Source organism: Triplophysa dalaica, chromosome 20, assembly GCF_015846415.1.
Source record: "Triplophysa dalaica isolate WHDGS20190420 chromosome 20, ASM1584641v1, whole genome shotgun sequence".
NCBI lineage: Eukaryota > Metazoa > Chordata > Actinopteri > Cypriniformes > Nemacheilidae > Triplophysa > Triplophysa dalaica.
In genome coordinates this window covers 17,234,646-17,250,895 of record NC_079561.1, presented here as the reverse complement: position 1 = coordinate 17,250,895, position 16,250 = coordinate 17,234,646, and the positions used below count along the sequence as shown (strand labels likewise).

The following is a 16,250-nucleotide window of genomic DNA, read 5'->3' as shown; positions in this document are numbered from 1 at the left end:
ACATGAGTAGATGCAGATATACAGTTACAGTGCAGTAGATGAGTTAATGCAGTTATTAAAGTTACAGTGCAGTAGATGAGTTAATGTGGTTATTAAAGGTACGGTGCAATACATGAGTAGATGCAGATATACAGTCACAGTGCAGTAGATGAGTTAATGCAGTTATTGAAGTTATAGTGCAATAGATGAGTAGATGCAGTTTGTTATGCGATAGATGCAATAATGCAATAGATGAGTTACAGTGCAGTAGGTGAGTTAGTGCAGTTATTAAAGTTACAGTGCAGTAGATGAGTTAATGCAGTTATTAAGGTTACAGTGAAGTAGATGAGTTAATGCAGTTATGAAAGTTACAGTGCAGTAGATGAGTTAATGCAGTTATGAGAGTAGTCCATTAGTGCAAATGAGCATTCAGTGTAATGTTCCTGGTGTGCAAGTGAGCAGTATAGAGTGCAAATGATGCGTGTAAACAGTCCGGTAGAGCAGATACATGAAGTACTGGTGTGTACAGTTCCGTCATGCATGGCAGCCCTGTAGTGCAATGTAAACATTATAATAGCAGCATTAAGTTAAAGTTATGAGAGGTAGTGAAATCAGTGGGGAGCAGAGTTCAATAATGAAACAGCTCTGGGAAAAAAGCTGTTTCCTAGTCTGCTGGTTCTTGCCCGGAGGCACCTGAAGCGCCTACCGGAAGGCAGGAGAGTAAACAGTCTATGAGCGGGGTGAGAGGAGTCCTTGAGAATGCTGCGAGCTCGACGCAGACAGCGTTTCTTCTGGATGTCCTCAATGGAAGGGAGTGTAGTTCCTGTGATGCGCTGGGCTGTTTTCACCACCCGCTGCAGTGCCTTGCGCTCAGCAACAGAACAGTTCCCGTACCAGACTGTGACACAGTTGGTCAGGATGCTCTCTATCGTGCAGCGATAGAAGTTCACCAGGATAGTTGAAGACAGTTGGTTCTTCTTCAGTGTCCTCAGAAAGAAGAGACGCTGGTGAGCCTTCTTGACCAGGCATGAGGTGTTGGTGGTCCAGGACAGGTCCTCCGAAATGTGGGTCCCCAGGAACTTAAAACTGGAAACACGTTCAACAGCCGTCCCGTTAATGTGGATGGGGTCGTGTGTGCCTCCTTTCGCCTTCCTGAAGTCCACGATGATCTCCTTTGTCTTTGAAGTGTTAAGGAGCAGGTTGTTGTTTGAGCACCATGTGGCCAGGTGCCGTACCTCCTCCCTGTAAGCAGTCTCATCGTTGTTGCTGATGAGACCAATCACTGTTGTATCGTCTGCAAACTTGATGAGGGAGTTAGATCCATTCACAGGCCTGCAGTCGAGTGTGAAAAGGGAGTAGAGAAAGGGGCTCAGTACGCAGCCCTGTGGTACACCAGTGTTGAGGGTGGTTGTGGTGGAGCAGATGTTGCCTAGCCTAACAAGCTGAGGCCTGTTCGTCAGGAAATCCATAATCCAGTTGCAGGTTGTATTGTTAATGCCTAGGTTTCCAAGTTTGATGATTAGCTTGGAAGGGATTACGGTATTGAATGCAGAGCTGAAGTCTACAAACAGCATGCGTGCATAAGTGTCCTTATTGTCCAGGTGTGTGAGCACGGAGTGCAGCGCCATGGACACTGCATCATCTGTGCTCCTATTGCTACGGTAGGCAAATTGGTATGGGTCCAGTGTGGATGGTAAAGAGTCTTTTAGGTGTGACAGGACCAGCCGCTCAAAGCACTTCATAACAATGGGTGTGAGTGCTACAGGGCGGTAGTCGTTCAGGCATGTCGGGCTGGAATGTTTTGGAATGGGCACAATGGAGGTGGATTTGAAACATGCTGGAACCACTGCTTGGGCGAGGGACAGGTTGAAGATGTCCGTGAAGACCCCAGCGAGCTGCTCCGCACATGCCCGGAGTACGCGACCAGGGATGCCGTCAGGGCCAGCAGCCTTGCGCGCATTTATCCGGCTTAGTTCAGTGAAAACATCTGTGGAATTTACTGTGATGATTGGGTGGTCGGTGGAAGGTGTGAGCCTGGTGGCGGGTTCCTTATTGTCTCTCTCAAAGCGTGCATAAAAGTCATTAAGCTCGTTTAGAAAGGCAGCATCTGTGGTTATGGGGATGGAGTGGTTGGGTTTATAGTCACTAATGGCCTGGATGCCCTGCCACATGCGTCGAGGGTCAGAATTGGTAAAATGCTCCTCTAGCTTCAACTTGTAGCAGTGCTTGGCCTTTTTGATGCCCCTCTTCAGATTTGCCCTGGAAGTACTATAGGCCTGTGCATCACCTGATCTGAAGGCGGTGTTGCGTGCTTTCAACAGGAGGCGCACTTCCTTGTTCATCCATGGCTTCTGATTAGGGTATATGGTGATCTGCTTTTGAGTTGTGACACTATCAATGGTGGTATTGATGTAGTCCAATACAGAGGAGGTGTAGCTGTCTATATCCGTGTGAGAGCCACTGGTGGCCTGAGAAGCAAACATACTCCAGTCTGTGTGTAGAAACCTTTCCTGGAGTGTGAAGTCTGCCCCCGCAGGCCACACCTTGATGGTCTTCATTGATGGCTTCACACGATTAATGAGAGGTGAATACTTGGGGGTGAGGAACAAAGAAAGGTGATCAGATTGACCCAGGTGGGGGAGGGGGGTTGCGGTGTAAGCTTCAGCCATGTTTGTATAGACATGGTCTAAAGTTTTGTTTCCTCTTGTGTGGCAGGAAACATGCTGATGAAATTTAGGGAGCACTGTCTTTAAGTTTGAGTGATTAAAATCTCCCGCAACAATAAATGCAGCCTCCGGGTGAGCAGTCTGTTGTTTACTGATGGCTGCATGAAGTTCTTTCATAGCAAGCTTGGCATCAGCATCCGGTGGAATATAAGCTGCCGTTATAATGGTGGAAGTGAATTCCCGTGGCAGATAAAACGGTCTACATTTAACCATGAGAAACTCAAGGTTAGCCGAACAGTGTCTCCCGACAATAACAGAGTTCGTGCACCAAGCTTTATTGACATAAATGCACAGTCCACCTCCTCTTGTCTTACCGGATTCCTCTGCCGTTCTATCCGCGCGGTGTGTGTTGTAGCCCGCTAACTCAATAGCGTTGTCCGGTATGCCGCTGTGTAGCCATGTTTCCGTGAAGATTATGACATTGCAGTTCAAAAGTCTTTTGTTGTTGATGATGCGGAGTCGAATCTCATCCATTTTGTTCACTAATGATCGTACATTAGCAAGGAAAATGCTGGGTAAAGAGAGCCGGTGTGGTGTTAGCGTTAGCTTAGCTCTTAGCCCTCCGCGTTTTCCCCGCCTCTGTTTACGATCTCGACGCCGCCGGCGAGCACTTCCGCCGGGCCGTGTGGGGTGCGTAGCATCGGAGGTTTTGACGATCTCAGGGACGAGTTGAATGTTGCTGATATAACTTCCGGGAATGCGCAAACCGATATCCAAAAGCTCATGCCGGGTGTACGTTGTGAATGCACAACTGTTCTTAACGAACAGGCCCGAGATGAGCAAGAAAAACACTATATAATTGCTAAAACTGGAGAGACGCTGAGCCTCGCGATGTTCACGCGCCGCCATCTTGGTCATCCAAAGGAAATTGTATATTTGGAAATTGTCTGGTGATGATAATAGCTGTCTGCGCGCTCTCTGCTGACACAACACAGCGCAGATGGAATGAATGAAACTCGGTGTTGTTTACCAGCAAACTTTGATTCTTTACACAATGTCAGAATTACATGTCTCTCTTTCTTCCAGTCATCGCTCATGGCATTTAGAGTGACATCGATGAAGGGCATTTCCGGACCCGACCACGGCTGTCAGCTTGGAGACAATCGGTGCCAAACATTCGCACCTCGCGGGTGAATAGGATGTGGCTTTCATTTAATGACGTGCCTTTTGCCATAAGTTGTTGCTGTGCCTGGACACTAGTAAGACATCAGTTGCTCTTAGAATCCAGAATGCACCTTGGTTTTTATTGTTTTGGTCTATTGTAGTTAAATTCAAGCAAAATAAACAGCAAAACTCAACCTGTAACTTGTGGTTTGGGGTGCGTCAGTAACACCCTAGTTGATGTAAAATGTTAGTTTACTTTTGGCCGATGTTGATTTGTATAAAATGTTAGCAGATTTTTATATAATGCTGTACTTGATCATGCCATTTTTCGTTGGGAGACTTGAACTGACGTGAATAGACTATCAGTCAAGGAAACAAAAAGGTTCAGATTCACATCGTATCATTTCAGGGTCAGCGCAGCAGATATATCGGGTGTTTAATGGTACTGTATAGAGTGCCATATCCCAGCAGCATGCACGGAAGTGCAGTTTTGTGACTGTAAGGTTCACGGCACTAGAGAGAGCTTCTCTGAGGCTAGGAAGCTTCTGCCGTCCCCCTGGGTCCTCATCTGCGCTTTGACCCCGCAATCACACTGTTCGTCCGAGATTTGATCCACTCCACTGAGTCTGTAACAGCTTCTCTAAGACGTTGTTCTGTGTTAAAGAGCCCTGAGCTGCCAGCCCACCGGAATTTCGGGGAAAGAGTTTGGCTTTGGAGAATTTAAAGTATCGTGGGCAAGCAGGGGCTTGTGCAGCAGGGACCAGGATTGTGTGTGTCTGCTGGATGAGATTTGTGTGTTTGACAGAGGACTGTGGAGTAATGCGTGTGTGTGTGTTGGCATACAGACAGTATGACATGTGAAGGAATGTGTGTGTGCATGTCTGCGGTGGGGATCTGCAGAAGGATCTTATTGCGTCAGGCTGTCACTGGTATGTGAGAGGAAACAGCTGAGAGGTCCTGCGCTCAGCAAAAGCGATGTCAAAGTTCCCTTAACAAAACCTAAAGCTACTGCGAGTCACACAATCTGACCATTTGGTTTCCTGCAAAGTTTCATTTTGATTTAACATGTCCGTATAAAATGCTATTGTCACGTCAAGCGTTCTTTCATTTTCCCTGGCTTTTGTGAATTTGAGAAGTGTTAATGTTGTGCTTTTCTCAGATGAAGGAAACCGTTTGCATGGCTTTATCATAATTTGTGAAAGATTAAAAGCAGTCATGATTTGCAATATCAATATCACACAAGGTACATGTACCAGTATAACTGTTACTTAAGAAATAACAGAATATTGCTTGGATACAAACAGTAGTAGTTTGTGAATAATTCATGAAATTCATGCATAAATCATGAAGACAGGCTTTTCTCTAGTAACGCCGCTGGAATCAGACGGGTCAAATATTTCTTTGAAGTGTTTTGATGTAACAAATTGCATTCTATATAGAACCAAAACAAAAATCAAATTCCATATCAAGCAGTCGAAGAAAACGAACAGATCTGTTGGTGGGCTTGTGGCTGGAACGGATGTCAAATCGAACCCAAAAACCATTATTGTTTTTTCTCTGCAGGCGTAGGCCATGGGCGCCACAAAGAGCAAACCCAAAGAGACAGGCCAACGCTCCCGTAGTCTAGATGATGGGAATGGAGGACACCACCACAGTCCCAACCAATCATCATTCACGCCCAGCCGGAGCCCGGCAGTGGACGGTACCAGACGCGGCACCCAGCCCAGCATCATCAACGCGGAGCTGTTTGGAGGCATCAGCTCTACGACCAACAGCATCACCTCTCCTCACCGTGGCATGCTAGCAGGTAACACACCTCAGTCGGTCCAGACCCAGATCGAACCCTTGACCTTTAAAAATAGAGCTTCAGTATCAAATGCATGTTTGTCTCTTGTTTTATTCATAGGTGGAGTGACCACGTTTGTGGCTTTGTATGACTATGAGTCACGCACCGCATCTGACTTGTCATTCAGGAAAGGAGAACGACTCCAGATTGTCAATAACACGTAAGGGAAAACCCAAACAACAAAAATAACGTCTCCGGAGGGCAATAGACACGCCCCTCGGATACGCACAGACACACACACCCGTCTTGCATCTGTCTGGGCTCCGGCTGTGCCGGCTGCCATCCCCTGAACCACACGTAGCCCCCCTACCTCTATGGTAACCATAGTAACTGGCTCATTCCGAAGGCTCGCTATTTGTGCGAAATGATTGCTTTTTGTTCTTTTTGGTCTTTCTGCACACGGAACGGCTCAGCTGCACCTCCACTTCCCTCTCGGAGCAAAGGGAGCGATTTCCTTCCTATCTACACCTGCGCTTCACTTCCTTATTCTTGTGTACTGCACTGCTGTTTCTGTCTCGCTAACATCCTCTCAACACAAAGCTTTTTTTGTTGTGTTACTGCATAGAGGGCAATACACCAGAGAGAATCTCTTTAAACAAGTACACATGCAAATCATGGTTCAGCCCAAAAGTAAAAGACAAACCAATCCACATTACAGCAATGTTCACTACAGCGCAGTGATAAACCCAGTCGAATTAGATAAACAGAGTGTCTTCAGTGCATCAGGGCCACTTATGACCCTAAATCTGTTTTTAAAGCCAATGTGGGATGCTTGTAGCTTCTGCCGTCTGCGTTTAATCTCCAAACACTTTTTCTCCTTTCTCTGTTCTTCTGCACGCTCCCCATCTTTGTGTAGGAGAAAGGTCAACCCCAGGTGGGTAATATTGCTCTTGCCTTTAAATCGTAAATGTCCATTTTCTGTGTACTGTGTGTGTGTCATTTCACACTGTCCACCGGGGACTTATCTGTCTGGCTAGAAACTGTGGAAGAGCTCCAGAAATAGTGCCTGGTCGCCTCAAAAGCTCAATCTCATAACTCGCTCAAATCGTTTTATGTTTGTCCTTCATGTTGACTTTGTGGCGGCGCCCTTGCTGAATTATCCATTATCCATTGTTTTAAGTACATCCCAGTTTTCATTTTTTACTACACAGATTACAAGAATGCGAAGTAATTTAGGGCTGCATAATGATTAATCGCGAATCGTTTGCAGAATAAAAGTTTTTGTATACATAAAATGTTGGTGTACTATAATAATCATCTGTATATATATATATATATATACCGTTTTAATAGTCTTATTTTATTATGAGTTTCTTTGTAACACTTATTTTACATATTTCCATGTGTATATACATTTTTATATTCATATATAATTTATATTATATGTAATTATAAATATGTTATACATAAATATATTTATTCTTAAAATTATGTGTGTTTTTATATATAATCTACATAATTATTATATAAAGTACACCAACATATATTATGTAAACAAAAACTTTTATTCTGCAATCGATTAGTCATGATTAATCGTTATGCAGCCCTTAAGTAATTGGAGATATGGTAAAAACAGTCTTAAGTGGAGTCTATTTCTGAAGATTCTTAATGTATGGATTCATGCATGTTTGAGCAATACAAAAAAGCATACAAACTCGCTTTCAGTGTGTAGTAGAAGTATGTGAATTAGGATGCTGACTTGAAATGTGAACCATCAACATTTTCTACATAATTGAGCCTCACTGAATTCCGTCACCATCTTCTTTTCTTTAAGTATTTATATGTTTACTCTTCTTCTAAACCCTGCAACAGAAACATCACTGTTCATGTCTTCATCAAAAATTCGTTATCATCTGAATTTTAAATGGTGTAGTCAGTTGATATAAATAATGTAACTGTATTGTGAGAATATAAATGTGTTTGTGTGTTTTTGTAGCAGTACTATGGAGTAAAAAAATGAGACGATAATGTTGTTTCACGGGATGTTTTCAGACACTCTGCACACTAAAGCTGAATACTTCACTTCTTATAACATGACTCATGACTGTGATTTGTCTAGCAGGTTTAGCACTAAATAGTTCACACAAAAACAACAATTTTGCTATTATTATCACCTCGTTGTACAAAATAAGCAAGTGTAATTTGCACATCAATTAGCAAAGATAGTCTGTGTAAGTATTTAATATCTCCAGACATTTTAATAATTCATTTGAGGTGCGGGAGTTATTTCAGGATAGGTGACTGAGAAAATGTCTCACCAAATACTTTAATGTAGTCCTTTCAAGGGTGTATTGCATGTTATTGTGTAACAGAAAGTGTGTGTTAACTCAGATTATATGTGCGTGATCTCTTTTAGGGAGGGTGATTGGTGGCTGGCTCGCTCGCTGACGACAGGAGAGAGCGGCTACATTCCCAGCAATTACGTGGCACCATCCGACTCCATCCAGGCTGAAGAGTAAATCCTCCTCTTTTCTTTGATGTTCTCCTACCTGTTTTTCCTCTGCTTTACTCTCCTATCCTCAGAAGTCCCGCCTGATGCATAACAAACTCTCCCTCACAATTATAAAGCATTTGATAAATCAATATTATTGATATTTAGGGAAAGAAAATAGCTATGGAAATTAATTATTAGAGTTCCACCGTATTTTTTATTTATTTATTTAATATTATTGGATAATTTTTTTAAGGTTGATTTTTACATTTTATTTATATATATTCTTTTTATATATTTAATTATCTCATTTGTAGCATATTTACAAAATCATTCCTTTAACAAAATGTTATTGGTTTCCATAACGAACTGTCAGCGTTAACACACAGATTTTTACACCTATAACAGTTCTTGAGTTTTTTCTAAATTGTTGGAATGTACTGCATGTCAAAATTCCCATAACTTCCACCTAAAATGGAAAGATTTCTAAATATGAACCAGATCTTAACCTTTAGCCCTTGTGACATGACCCGTCGTGTGATTCACACTCCTCTTTCTTTATCCAGTGACCTTTTGAGTCCTTGAATTCTTTCATATGTTTTTCCTCTTTCTCCTCTTTCAATGTTGAAAAATTCTCTCCATTAATTAGAAAAAACCCTGCACATGCCCTAAAGCTGTTCTTCTCCTAGATAATCGCTTAAAGCCATCACTGTTTGTCCCAGGCCCCTGTCTGCTATCGTTGCTCTACACGTAGTTTATCTCCCACACTGTTACTCTTTTTAAAACCTATAATGACTCATTTTTCCACCCTTGCTTTACCAGTCATCTCAGATTGACTCTGGAGAAAAGGTAAGAATGAGTGAGATGTGCCAACCAGCACCGAAGAGAAAATGTCACAGGGTCATGCGCATAACCCAAACACAAATGTTTGAATCCTGAAGGGAATTGAACGTCTTTAACGTGTCACGTGATGTAAATTCCAAGGGGATGCCTTATGTTGAACACATGATGTTGTTGTTGGTACATCATGGTCACCTTTCTTTTTTGTCTCTCTCTCTCTCTTCAGGTGGTACCTTGGAAAGATCACACGCAGGGACTCAGAGCGTCTCCTCTTGAGTTTAGACAACAGGAGAGGAACCTTCCTTGTCAGAGAGAGTGAGACCACCAAAGGTGAATAAATACAAACAGTGTGTAACATCTTTTTTACCATCTGACCATCCGTCTAGTTAAACGGTGTGTAGCGACACGTCATTTTGAGGGTCCATGGTTAGTGCTGAGGTCCTTCTGCTCTCCAAGACCGTTTTTATGAAAATACCAGACTAGGAACCAACACAAGACATCCGAGTCCAGATTGGGGAAGTTTGTCCGTGCCTACATTTCAGGTTCTGGAAGAACAGGTTACAACAAAGTGCACATTTACTTCTCCTTTCAACTGTTTGTCAGATTCAGTCGTGCTTGAATTTGTAATCTGCTTCGGCTTTTTTTCATCATTGGCATAATGTCCGCTCTATTTATGGCTCTGTGAAGCCAGTTGAGCGGGTTCAACATGACCGATGTTGATGCTTGAGTAGTACACATGGTTAGGCACGTGAGTTTGCATAATGTACGTCTTTTGGTTGAGCTGGATGTATAGAGGAATGCAAAGGTCAGCGAAGCGCTTGCAGGAACGAAGAGAGAAGTAGGTCAACCCGTATCCGTGCCTGTATAACTGTAAGCTGTTCTCATAGTTAATATAGCAAGCTTGAGTGTGGGCGAAACCTCCGGGGCATGTGAGGATGTATTGCTTGGAGTGAGAAGAGTGTGAAGGATGAGTCGAACCCTGAAGTGACAGCACACCACGAGGGACCGGTGACAAAGAAAGCATGCATGAATAAATAACCCTTGCTATTGGTGATTATTGTGTGGGTATATAATCATGACGACAGCGCCCTCTGCAGACTGACGGATGAAGAACATCAATATTCTACTCAAAAGCTATTTATTGTTTCATCATAAATAACTCATTTCAAGAGGTAATTACATTTGTAGTATTTGTTTGTTACTTGGACTCTTGGACAAACTTAAAACAAGGAAACAAGGGATATTTGATTACATAAGATATTCAAACTAGGTTTTATTATATGTTTGCTTAAAATAAGATAAAGTTGTAATTCAGTGGGGTGAAAAACTACTCAAAATGGAAAAACAAATTTTCTTACCCTGTTGCTTTTTTGTGGTTTAAACTGTACAAATTCTCTTAAATTCACTTAAATTACTCTTAAATTAAAACATAAATTTGACCAATTTGCGTCTCAGTAAAATATATTTTGTTTAGAGGCTGGTTGGGTAATTTGGCTTGGAAGACGAGATGAAAAAACTAAAAATATGATTTTTGCATTGGAGGTAAAAGGGCAATTTTTTTTACATTGATTTCTGATCAAAATTCTAAATAATATTTCAACATGATGAAAATATATTAATCTTTGTAAAGAATAATGCAATTAAATTAAATTGACAATCAAAATAAACAATATTGCAATTTAAAAATTCTTTAAATAAACACAATATCCCACAATGTGTGTAATGTTTTGACTGATTTAGCAAAAATAATAAATCAATATAGAAATAAGGTAGCTTTTATTTTTTAATTAGCTTCTATAAATCAATAACACAGACTTAAGTTTGATATAAGAGCTGTCCATTTTAACCTCAACCCTTGTGTTCCCACAATCTTCAGTTCTGTTGTATTTTTCTCTTTAGGTGCCTACTGTCTGTCTGTCCTTGACTACGACAACGTCAAAGGCCTAAATGTCAAACATTACAAGATCAGGAAGCTGGACAGCGGGGGATTTTACATCACGTCGCGCACACAGTTCACAACTCTGCAGCAGCTGGTCAACCACTATAGACGTGAGTTCATTTCTCTCTCAGCATTAGCTCTTACTATCTTCTTAGGAAGTGATAGTTATTTCCAGAATAACTCAGATGAATCTTAGATTGTCAAGAACTGAGTTCAAACTGAAAATAAAGATATTGCGTGTTAAAATTTTAAGCAGCAGTGATGTAAGTACGAGTAGGAGGTGTTCGTAGTAGTTCGTAAATATTTTTGTAACCAGAGCAAATATATGTTAGATGATAAAAAGGTAAAATATTTAAGGTTACATTTACCATTCATAGCATACAGCCAGATCTGTTTAATATCCTTTCTTTTCTCTGTGTCTCTTTCAGAACATGCTGATGGCCTTTGTCACTGTCTGACCGATGTTTGTCCAGTACAAAAGCCTCAAACCACAGGTCTGGCCCGAGATGCCTGGGAGATTCCACGGGACTCTCTTAGACTAGACATCAAACTGGGCCAGGGCTGTTTTGGAGAAGTCTGGATGGGTAAGACATTTTCTGTCTGAGAGTACTAATGTGATTTAAGACACACTTCCACTTAAAATGCGTTTTATTTCCATCAGGTACGTGGAACGGTACGACAGGCGTGGCCATTAAAACTCTGAAGCCTGGCACCATGTCTCCCGAGGCCTTTTTGCAGGAGGCACAGGTCATGAAGAAACTCCGACATGAAAAGCTCGTGCAGCTTTACGCCGTCGTCTCTGAGGAACCCATCTACATCGTCACCGAATACATGGGACAAGGTCAGTGATGCTGAGGTCATTCTCCTGTTCTAGAGTCAGTGAGATATAAGAACGAATCACTTCTTTCAGCCCAAACATAGTAGTGTTACTTAAATGACCTTTATGCTTAAAAAGAGAATTATTGAAAGTCACATGAAATGGAAACATAGATTTGATAATCTGGCATTAGAATTTGTTTATTTAGTTTGTTTATTTTTCAATAGAGTGATATATGACCTTGAGATTTTTGCAAGATTTTCCAAGTGTAGTTTTGCTAAAATCTCTGACATAAATGTTAGCAATTACAGCATAAATTTAAAGATCAACAACGTTTTTTTGAGGTCGGTCAATAAAATGTTAATGAAGCTGCCATGCTGTGATTTTTTCCTCTTTTACAGGAAGTCTGTTAGATTTCCTAAAGGGCGACATGGGAAAGATGCTGCGTTTACCTCAGCTGGTGGATATGGCCTCTCAGGTGCTACATCTCTTCTTTATTTTATTGAAACTTTGCATACACAAAAAACCTGAACCCAACCACCTCAAAAAATTGGTATACTGTGCATGTAAATAAAAACCTCCTGTGATTGGACTATAGGGGGCAGCACTGAGCCCCTCAGCTCTGTAACAAATGCACTGTCCTCAGATTGCCTCCGGTATGGCGTACGTGGAGAGAATGAACTATGTGCACAGGGACCTCAGGGCTGCCAACATCCTGGTGGGTGATAACCTGGTGTGCAAAGTGGCCGACTTTGGTCTCGCCCGACTCATAGAAGACAACGAATACACGGCCAGACAGGGTGAGCCAGAAATGTTTCTTGCCTTTTATACATTGTGGCCTAAATTGAATTAGTGTGATCATTATAACAAGCCTCTTACATTTGTGTGACAACAGGAGCAAAATTCCCCATTAAATGGACAGCGCCTGAGGCGGCTCTGTATGGACGCTTTACCATCAAATCGGATGTGTGGTCTTTCGGGGTCTTACTGACAGAGCTGACGACTAAAGGCAGGGTCCCTTATCCAGGTACTACTCTTATTCTTGTCTTTCGCTTAAGATGTGAATGAGCATTCCGCCACCTTTAGATCCCATTCTGACTGAAAACATAATTTCTCTCTGGTCAGGTATGGTAAACAGGGAAGTTTTGGACCAGGTGGAGCGTGGGTACAGGATGCCCTGTCCAGCTGAGTGCCCGGAGTCCCTGAACGAGCTCATGCTGACCTGCTGGCGCAAGGAGCCCGAGGAGAGGCCGACCTTCGAGTATCTTCAGAGCTTCCTGGAAGACTACTTTACTTCTACTGAACCGCAATACCAACCAGGAGAAAACCTCTAGAGATGCCGAGTGTGAGAGCAGAGAAATCAGTTTTGGGTAAAGGATGCGTCTTCAAACATTCAGCTGGGAAATTAAGAACTCTGTGCAAACGTATTGACTTCTCCTTCTGAAGCATCTCCCTGTAATTACCGCATGTTTTTTTCCCTTGGCTTTGATTTCAAAACGAGACGGCGCTTTTCTGTATCAGTCGCAAGAAATGCAACCACAAATTGCTTCTTCAGCCATGCAACGGTGCCGTTTTGTGCGGATAATCATTTCGAGATGTTATTTTCGTGGCTCTGTGACAAGGCGGCTTGATCTTTAGCGGTTTCTTCTTGACCTTGATGTACTGCTGCGGATGATCCAGATCTGTCAATCATACACTCTGCTCCTCCCCCCTCAAACCCTTTCTACTCATTCCACCCTTCTCGATGCTCTGGGGTCTCTGTGAACCCTTTGACCCTAAACCGCATTTCGTCAGAGGAGACGCACATGAGGGACGAGACTTAATCACCATCATGAGACGTCCAGCAGATGACGGTACTGCCCTGTACATTTGGGAGACATTTGTGGTTGTGGTAAAGCAACTAAACATTTGTTTTACTCGTCTGATGAACAGATGCTCCGATTTAATGTCTTCCACTAGATATCCAGGGTGTGTATTTAAACAAATGTGGTAATTTATGCCTTTTACTGGTAGATATGAAAATTTGTCCTAATATGTTTTCCCTGTATCATCCTGGATAAACTGGAATAAAAATAATGTGATTGGCTAAAAACTGGTCACATGACATCTTGGCTTTTATAGATTGGGCGTTTGGACTTGAAACATTCTTCCTTTTGATATGGACTCATTAAAAACAATCATAAAGAATGTTGTTTTCATTTGATACATTTATTCTTCTCTTCTAGATTTTAGAAAACTACTGATATATTAAGCGACATTTTACTTTCAACAGAGGTGACTGTATAGTCCTACTTTGTGTGCCAATACAAAAGAACAAAAAAGAATTTTGTACTGTTTATGATGTATAAAATGTATTTTTATTAATGTCATTTTTTTGTATCAAAGAGGGTAAGCAGGCTTTGTAACTAGAACTAAAAGTCGTTCACGCAAAAATAAAAATGACATCGTTTGCTTATCAGCGGTTCAAAGCTGTATGATTTTTCCTTCGAAGTTTGACTTGAGAATTTTACTTTTCCATAGAATTGTAGTTTCTATCGGATCAAAAATAAGAGGAAAAAAGCATCATTAATCTAGTTCAGATCAATTTCATGCTGTTCAAATCCTTCTGAAGAACTATCGCTAAATTCTCCTTTTGTATTCCGCAGAGTCATACAGCTTTGAAATGGCCACAAACTTAAGTAAATGACAATAAAGCTTCTATTTTTGGGTGAACTGTTTTTTTAAGTATGACTGAACCGTCTCCTCAAAGCGTGTTCAATGCTGATTTTCAAATGTTGTCTTGTTTTGGCTTTTTGATAAATCGTGACCTGCAAAGTTGCCAGTATGTTATATGCAAAATAGCAATCATTTTAACTTATAATTCAACAAGTAACAAGTTTATTGCTACTTAATTTTCAGATCTTTATGTATTAACACTGTAATGTCCCACAGAAAGCCATGAACCCAATCTGTGAGGTGTTTCACACTAGAATTGAGTGTTAAACAATTCATACCTGATTAGGTCAGTTATAGGTCAACTGAACGCTAAGTACCGCCACTGACCTTAAACCAAGTATGAGAAACCAAATGCCCCAAAATAATAAAATGACTGCCAAGATGATGTGGTATGAACATGAATTGAAACTAGGGATGTTTTTTTTTGGTTTGCATTCAGAATGGTTTGGAACTGTGAATTGTGGGTAATGTCAAGTGCTGACGCGAATGGCATGCACGTGAATTGGTAATTTTCGCTGGAAGATCTGATCTCCATTGACACCTGTCAATATACTGTAAATACTTAATGGTAACTGTAAATATTCTTTTCATATTTATTCCTATACTGTATGTCGCAGGTTATTATCGATCGGCTGATCTTTGTTACTCCCTAAAAACTAGTTTGAATAAAACAGGTTCTCTGCCCCACAAAGAAATTTTGATCTTTTAAAAATGCAAATGAATCCTTAGAAGTTCTTTCTTATCTAACTGCATAACTTAGAATTGTTGAGTGAGCCAATCCCACGATCTGATCTAATCACGTGATCTGATTAGATCCCCAATCATTGTCATTACATATTTAACAAAATGTAATCAGTCTTAATTATCCCTTGAGGTTTGATTCACAGCAAACTTAAGTATTGACAGCGACTTTCATTTGATGCTTTTTGTTGCAGCTCTTATTTGCAATAAATGCCTTATTTCTTTTGACATGATAACTGCAATGTTAAACCACACTGTATACGTCGCTCTAAACCTGATGCGAAACACTGAACTGACAGATTTGATTGACTAGTGAGAAATGAGCCTGCTGTTAGTAAGAACGTAGCAAAGTAAATTACAAATCTTAATAAAAAAAGTAAAAAAATGCTATGGTTAGATCTACAAGTAAACAACACATTGTATATTCAAGCTATGCAGTTGCCTGTCTGTATTACAAATGCATTTGCTCAGAATCGAACCTCAGGTTCGCATTGTAGTTCTTCAACGTCATGGCCTGTATCAAAATAAAAATAAACACTGAAATTAAAATTGTACTTTCAAAATTTAATGTGAGAAAGTGTTTTTTTTTAAGTGCAATAAACTATGTTTCTTAAGCTTGGATAAAAATAAAAGATTGTTCTTAGCCATTGTAGTTTTAACTTTATGGGCACTCCGGTGTTTTTCTCAAAAGAAATAGTAATGATGATTAACTTGCTATAGTTTACAGATCTTGTTAATGTTTTACAGCCAATCCAGCAAGGAAATGTCATAAAATTCGACCTGGAGCGTTTGCTTTGTTTAATGATGGTTTCATGGTATTTTCCCCAAATGAAGAAACCAGCAGGTGATCCAATTAATGGCTCACCTGTTAAAGAAAACAAACCAGTAACATTTGTGTTGGCAGTCCACATCCTTATCCACTGGGAAAACACATCTGTGTTACTGGGACACATGCACATTATATAACATTTTAAATATCCATTTATTTTCTATTAAAAGTTTATTTATTATTACAGTTAATTACATAAACTATGAACATCTTTGTTTTAAAAGTGTGTTTGTGATAGCTTTCTTTAAAAGAGATACCACCTGGTTTAATATTTTGGCATCTA

The 16,250-nt window shown here is 40.8% G+C and overlaps 1 protein-coding gene across 7 annotated transcripts in view; it reads left to right on the top strand.

The window, feature by feature from the left end:
* Positions 1 to 15,706, top strand: part of src (v-src avian sarcoma (Schmidt-Ruppin A-2) viral oncogene homolog) — a 34,971-nt gene extending 19,265 nt beyond the window's left edge. For 3 of the 7 annotated variants that reach the window (XM_056733926.1, XM_056733931.1, XM_056733928.1), the window contains exons 2-12: positions 5,373 to 5,616; positions 5,716 to 5,815; positions 8,012 to 8,110; positions 9,153 to 9,256; positions 10,826 to 10,975; positions 11,294 to 11,449; positions 11,527 to 11,706; positions 12,084 to 12,160; positions 12,329 to 12,482; positions 12,578 to 12,709; positions 12,808 to 15,706. In XM_056733926.1, coding sequence (XP_056589904.1) covers positions 5,382 to 5,616; positions 5,716 to 5,815; positions 8,012 to 8,110; positions 9,153 to 9,256; positions 10,826 to 10,975; positions 11,294 to 11,449; positions 11,527 to 11,706; positions 12,084 to 12,160; positions 12,329 to 12,482; positions 12,578 to 12,709; positions 12,808 to 13,016 — 1,596 coding nt within the window. In that variant the 5' untranslated portion in view covers positions 5,373 to 5,381 and the 3' untranslated portion in view covers positions 13,017 to 15,706. Of the gene's footprint in view, positions 1 to 3,731; positions 3,905 to 5,372; positions 5,617 to 5,715; positions 5,816 to 5,842; positions 6,530 to 8,011; positions 8,111 to 9,152; positions 9,257 to 10,825; positions 10,976 to 11,293; positions 11,450 to 11,526; positions 11,707 to 12,083; positions 12,161 to 12,328; positions 12,483 to 12,577; positions 12,710 to 12,807 lie in introns of those variants that run through there. The other 4 variants (XM_056733929.1, XM_056733927.1, XM_056733930.1 and 1 more) reach the window with 3 other exon arrangements.
* Positions 15,707 to 16,250: the final 544 nt, after the last annotated feature.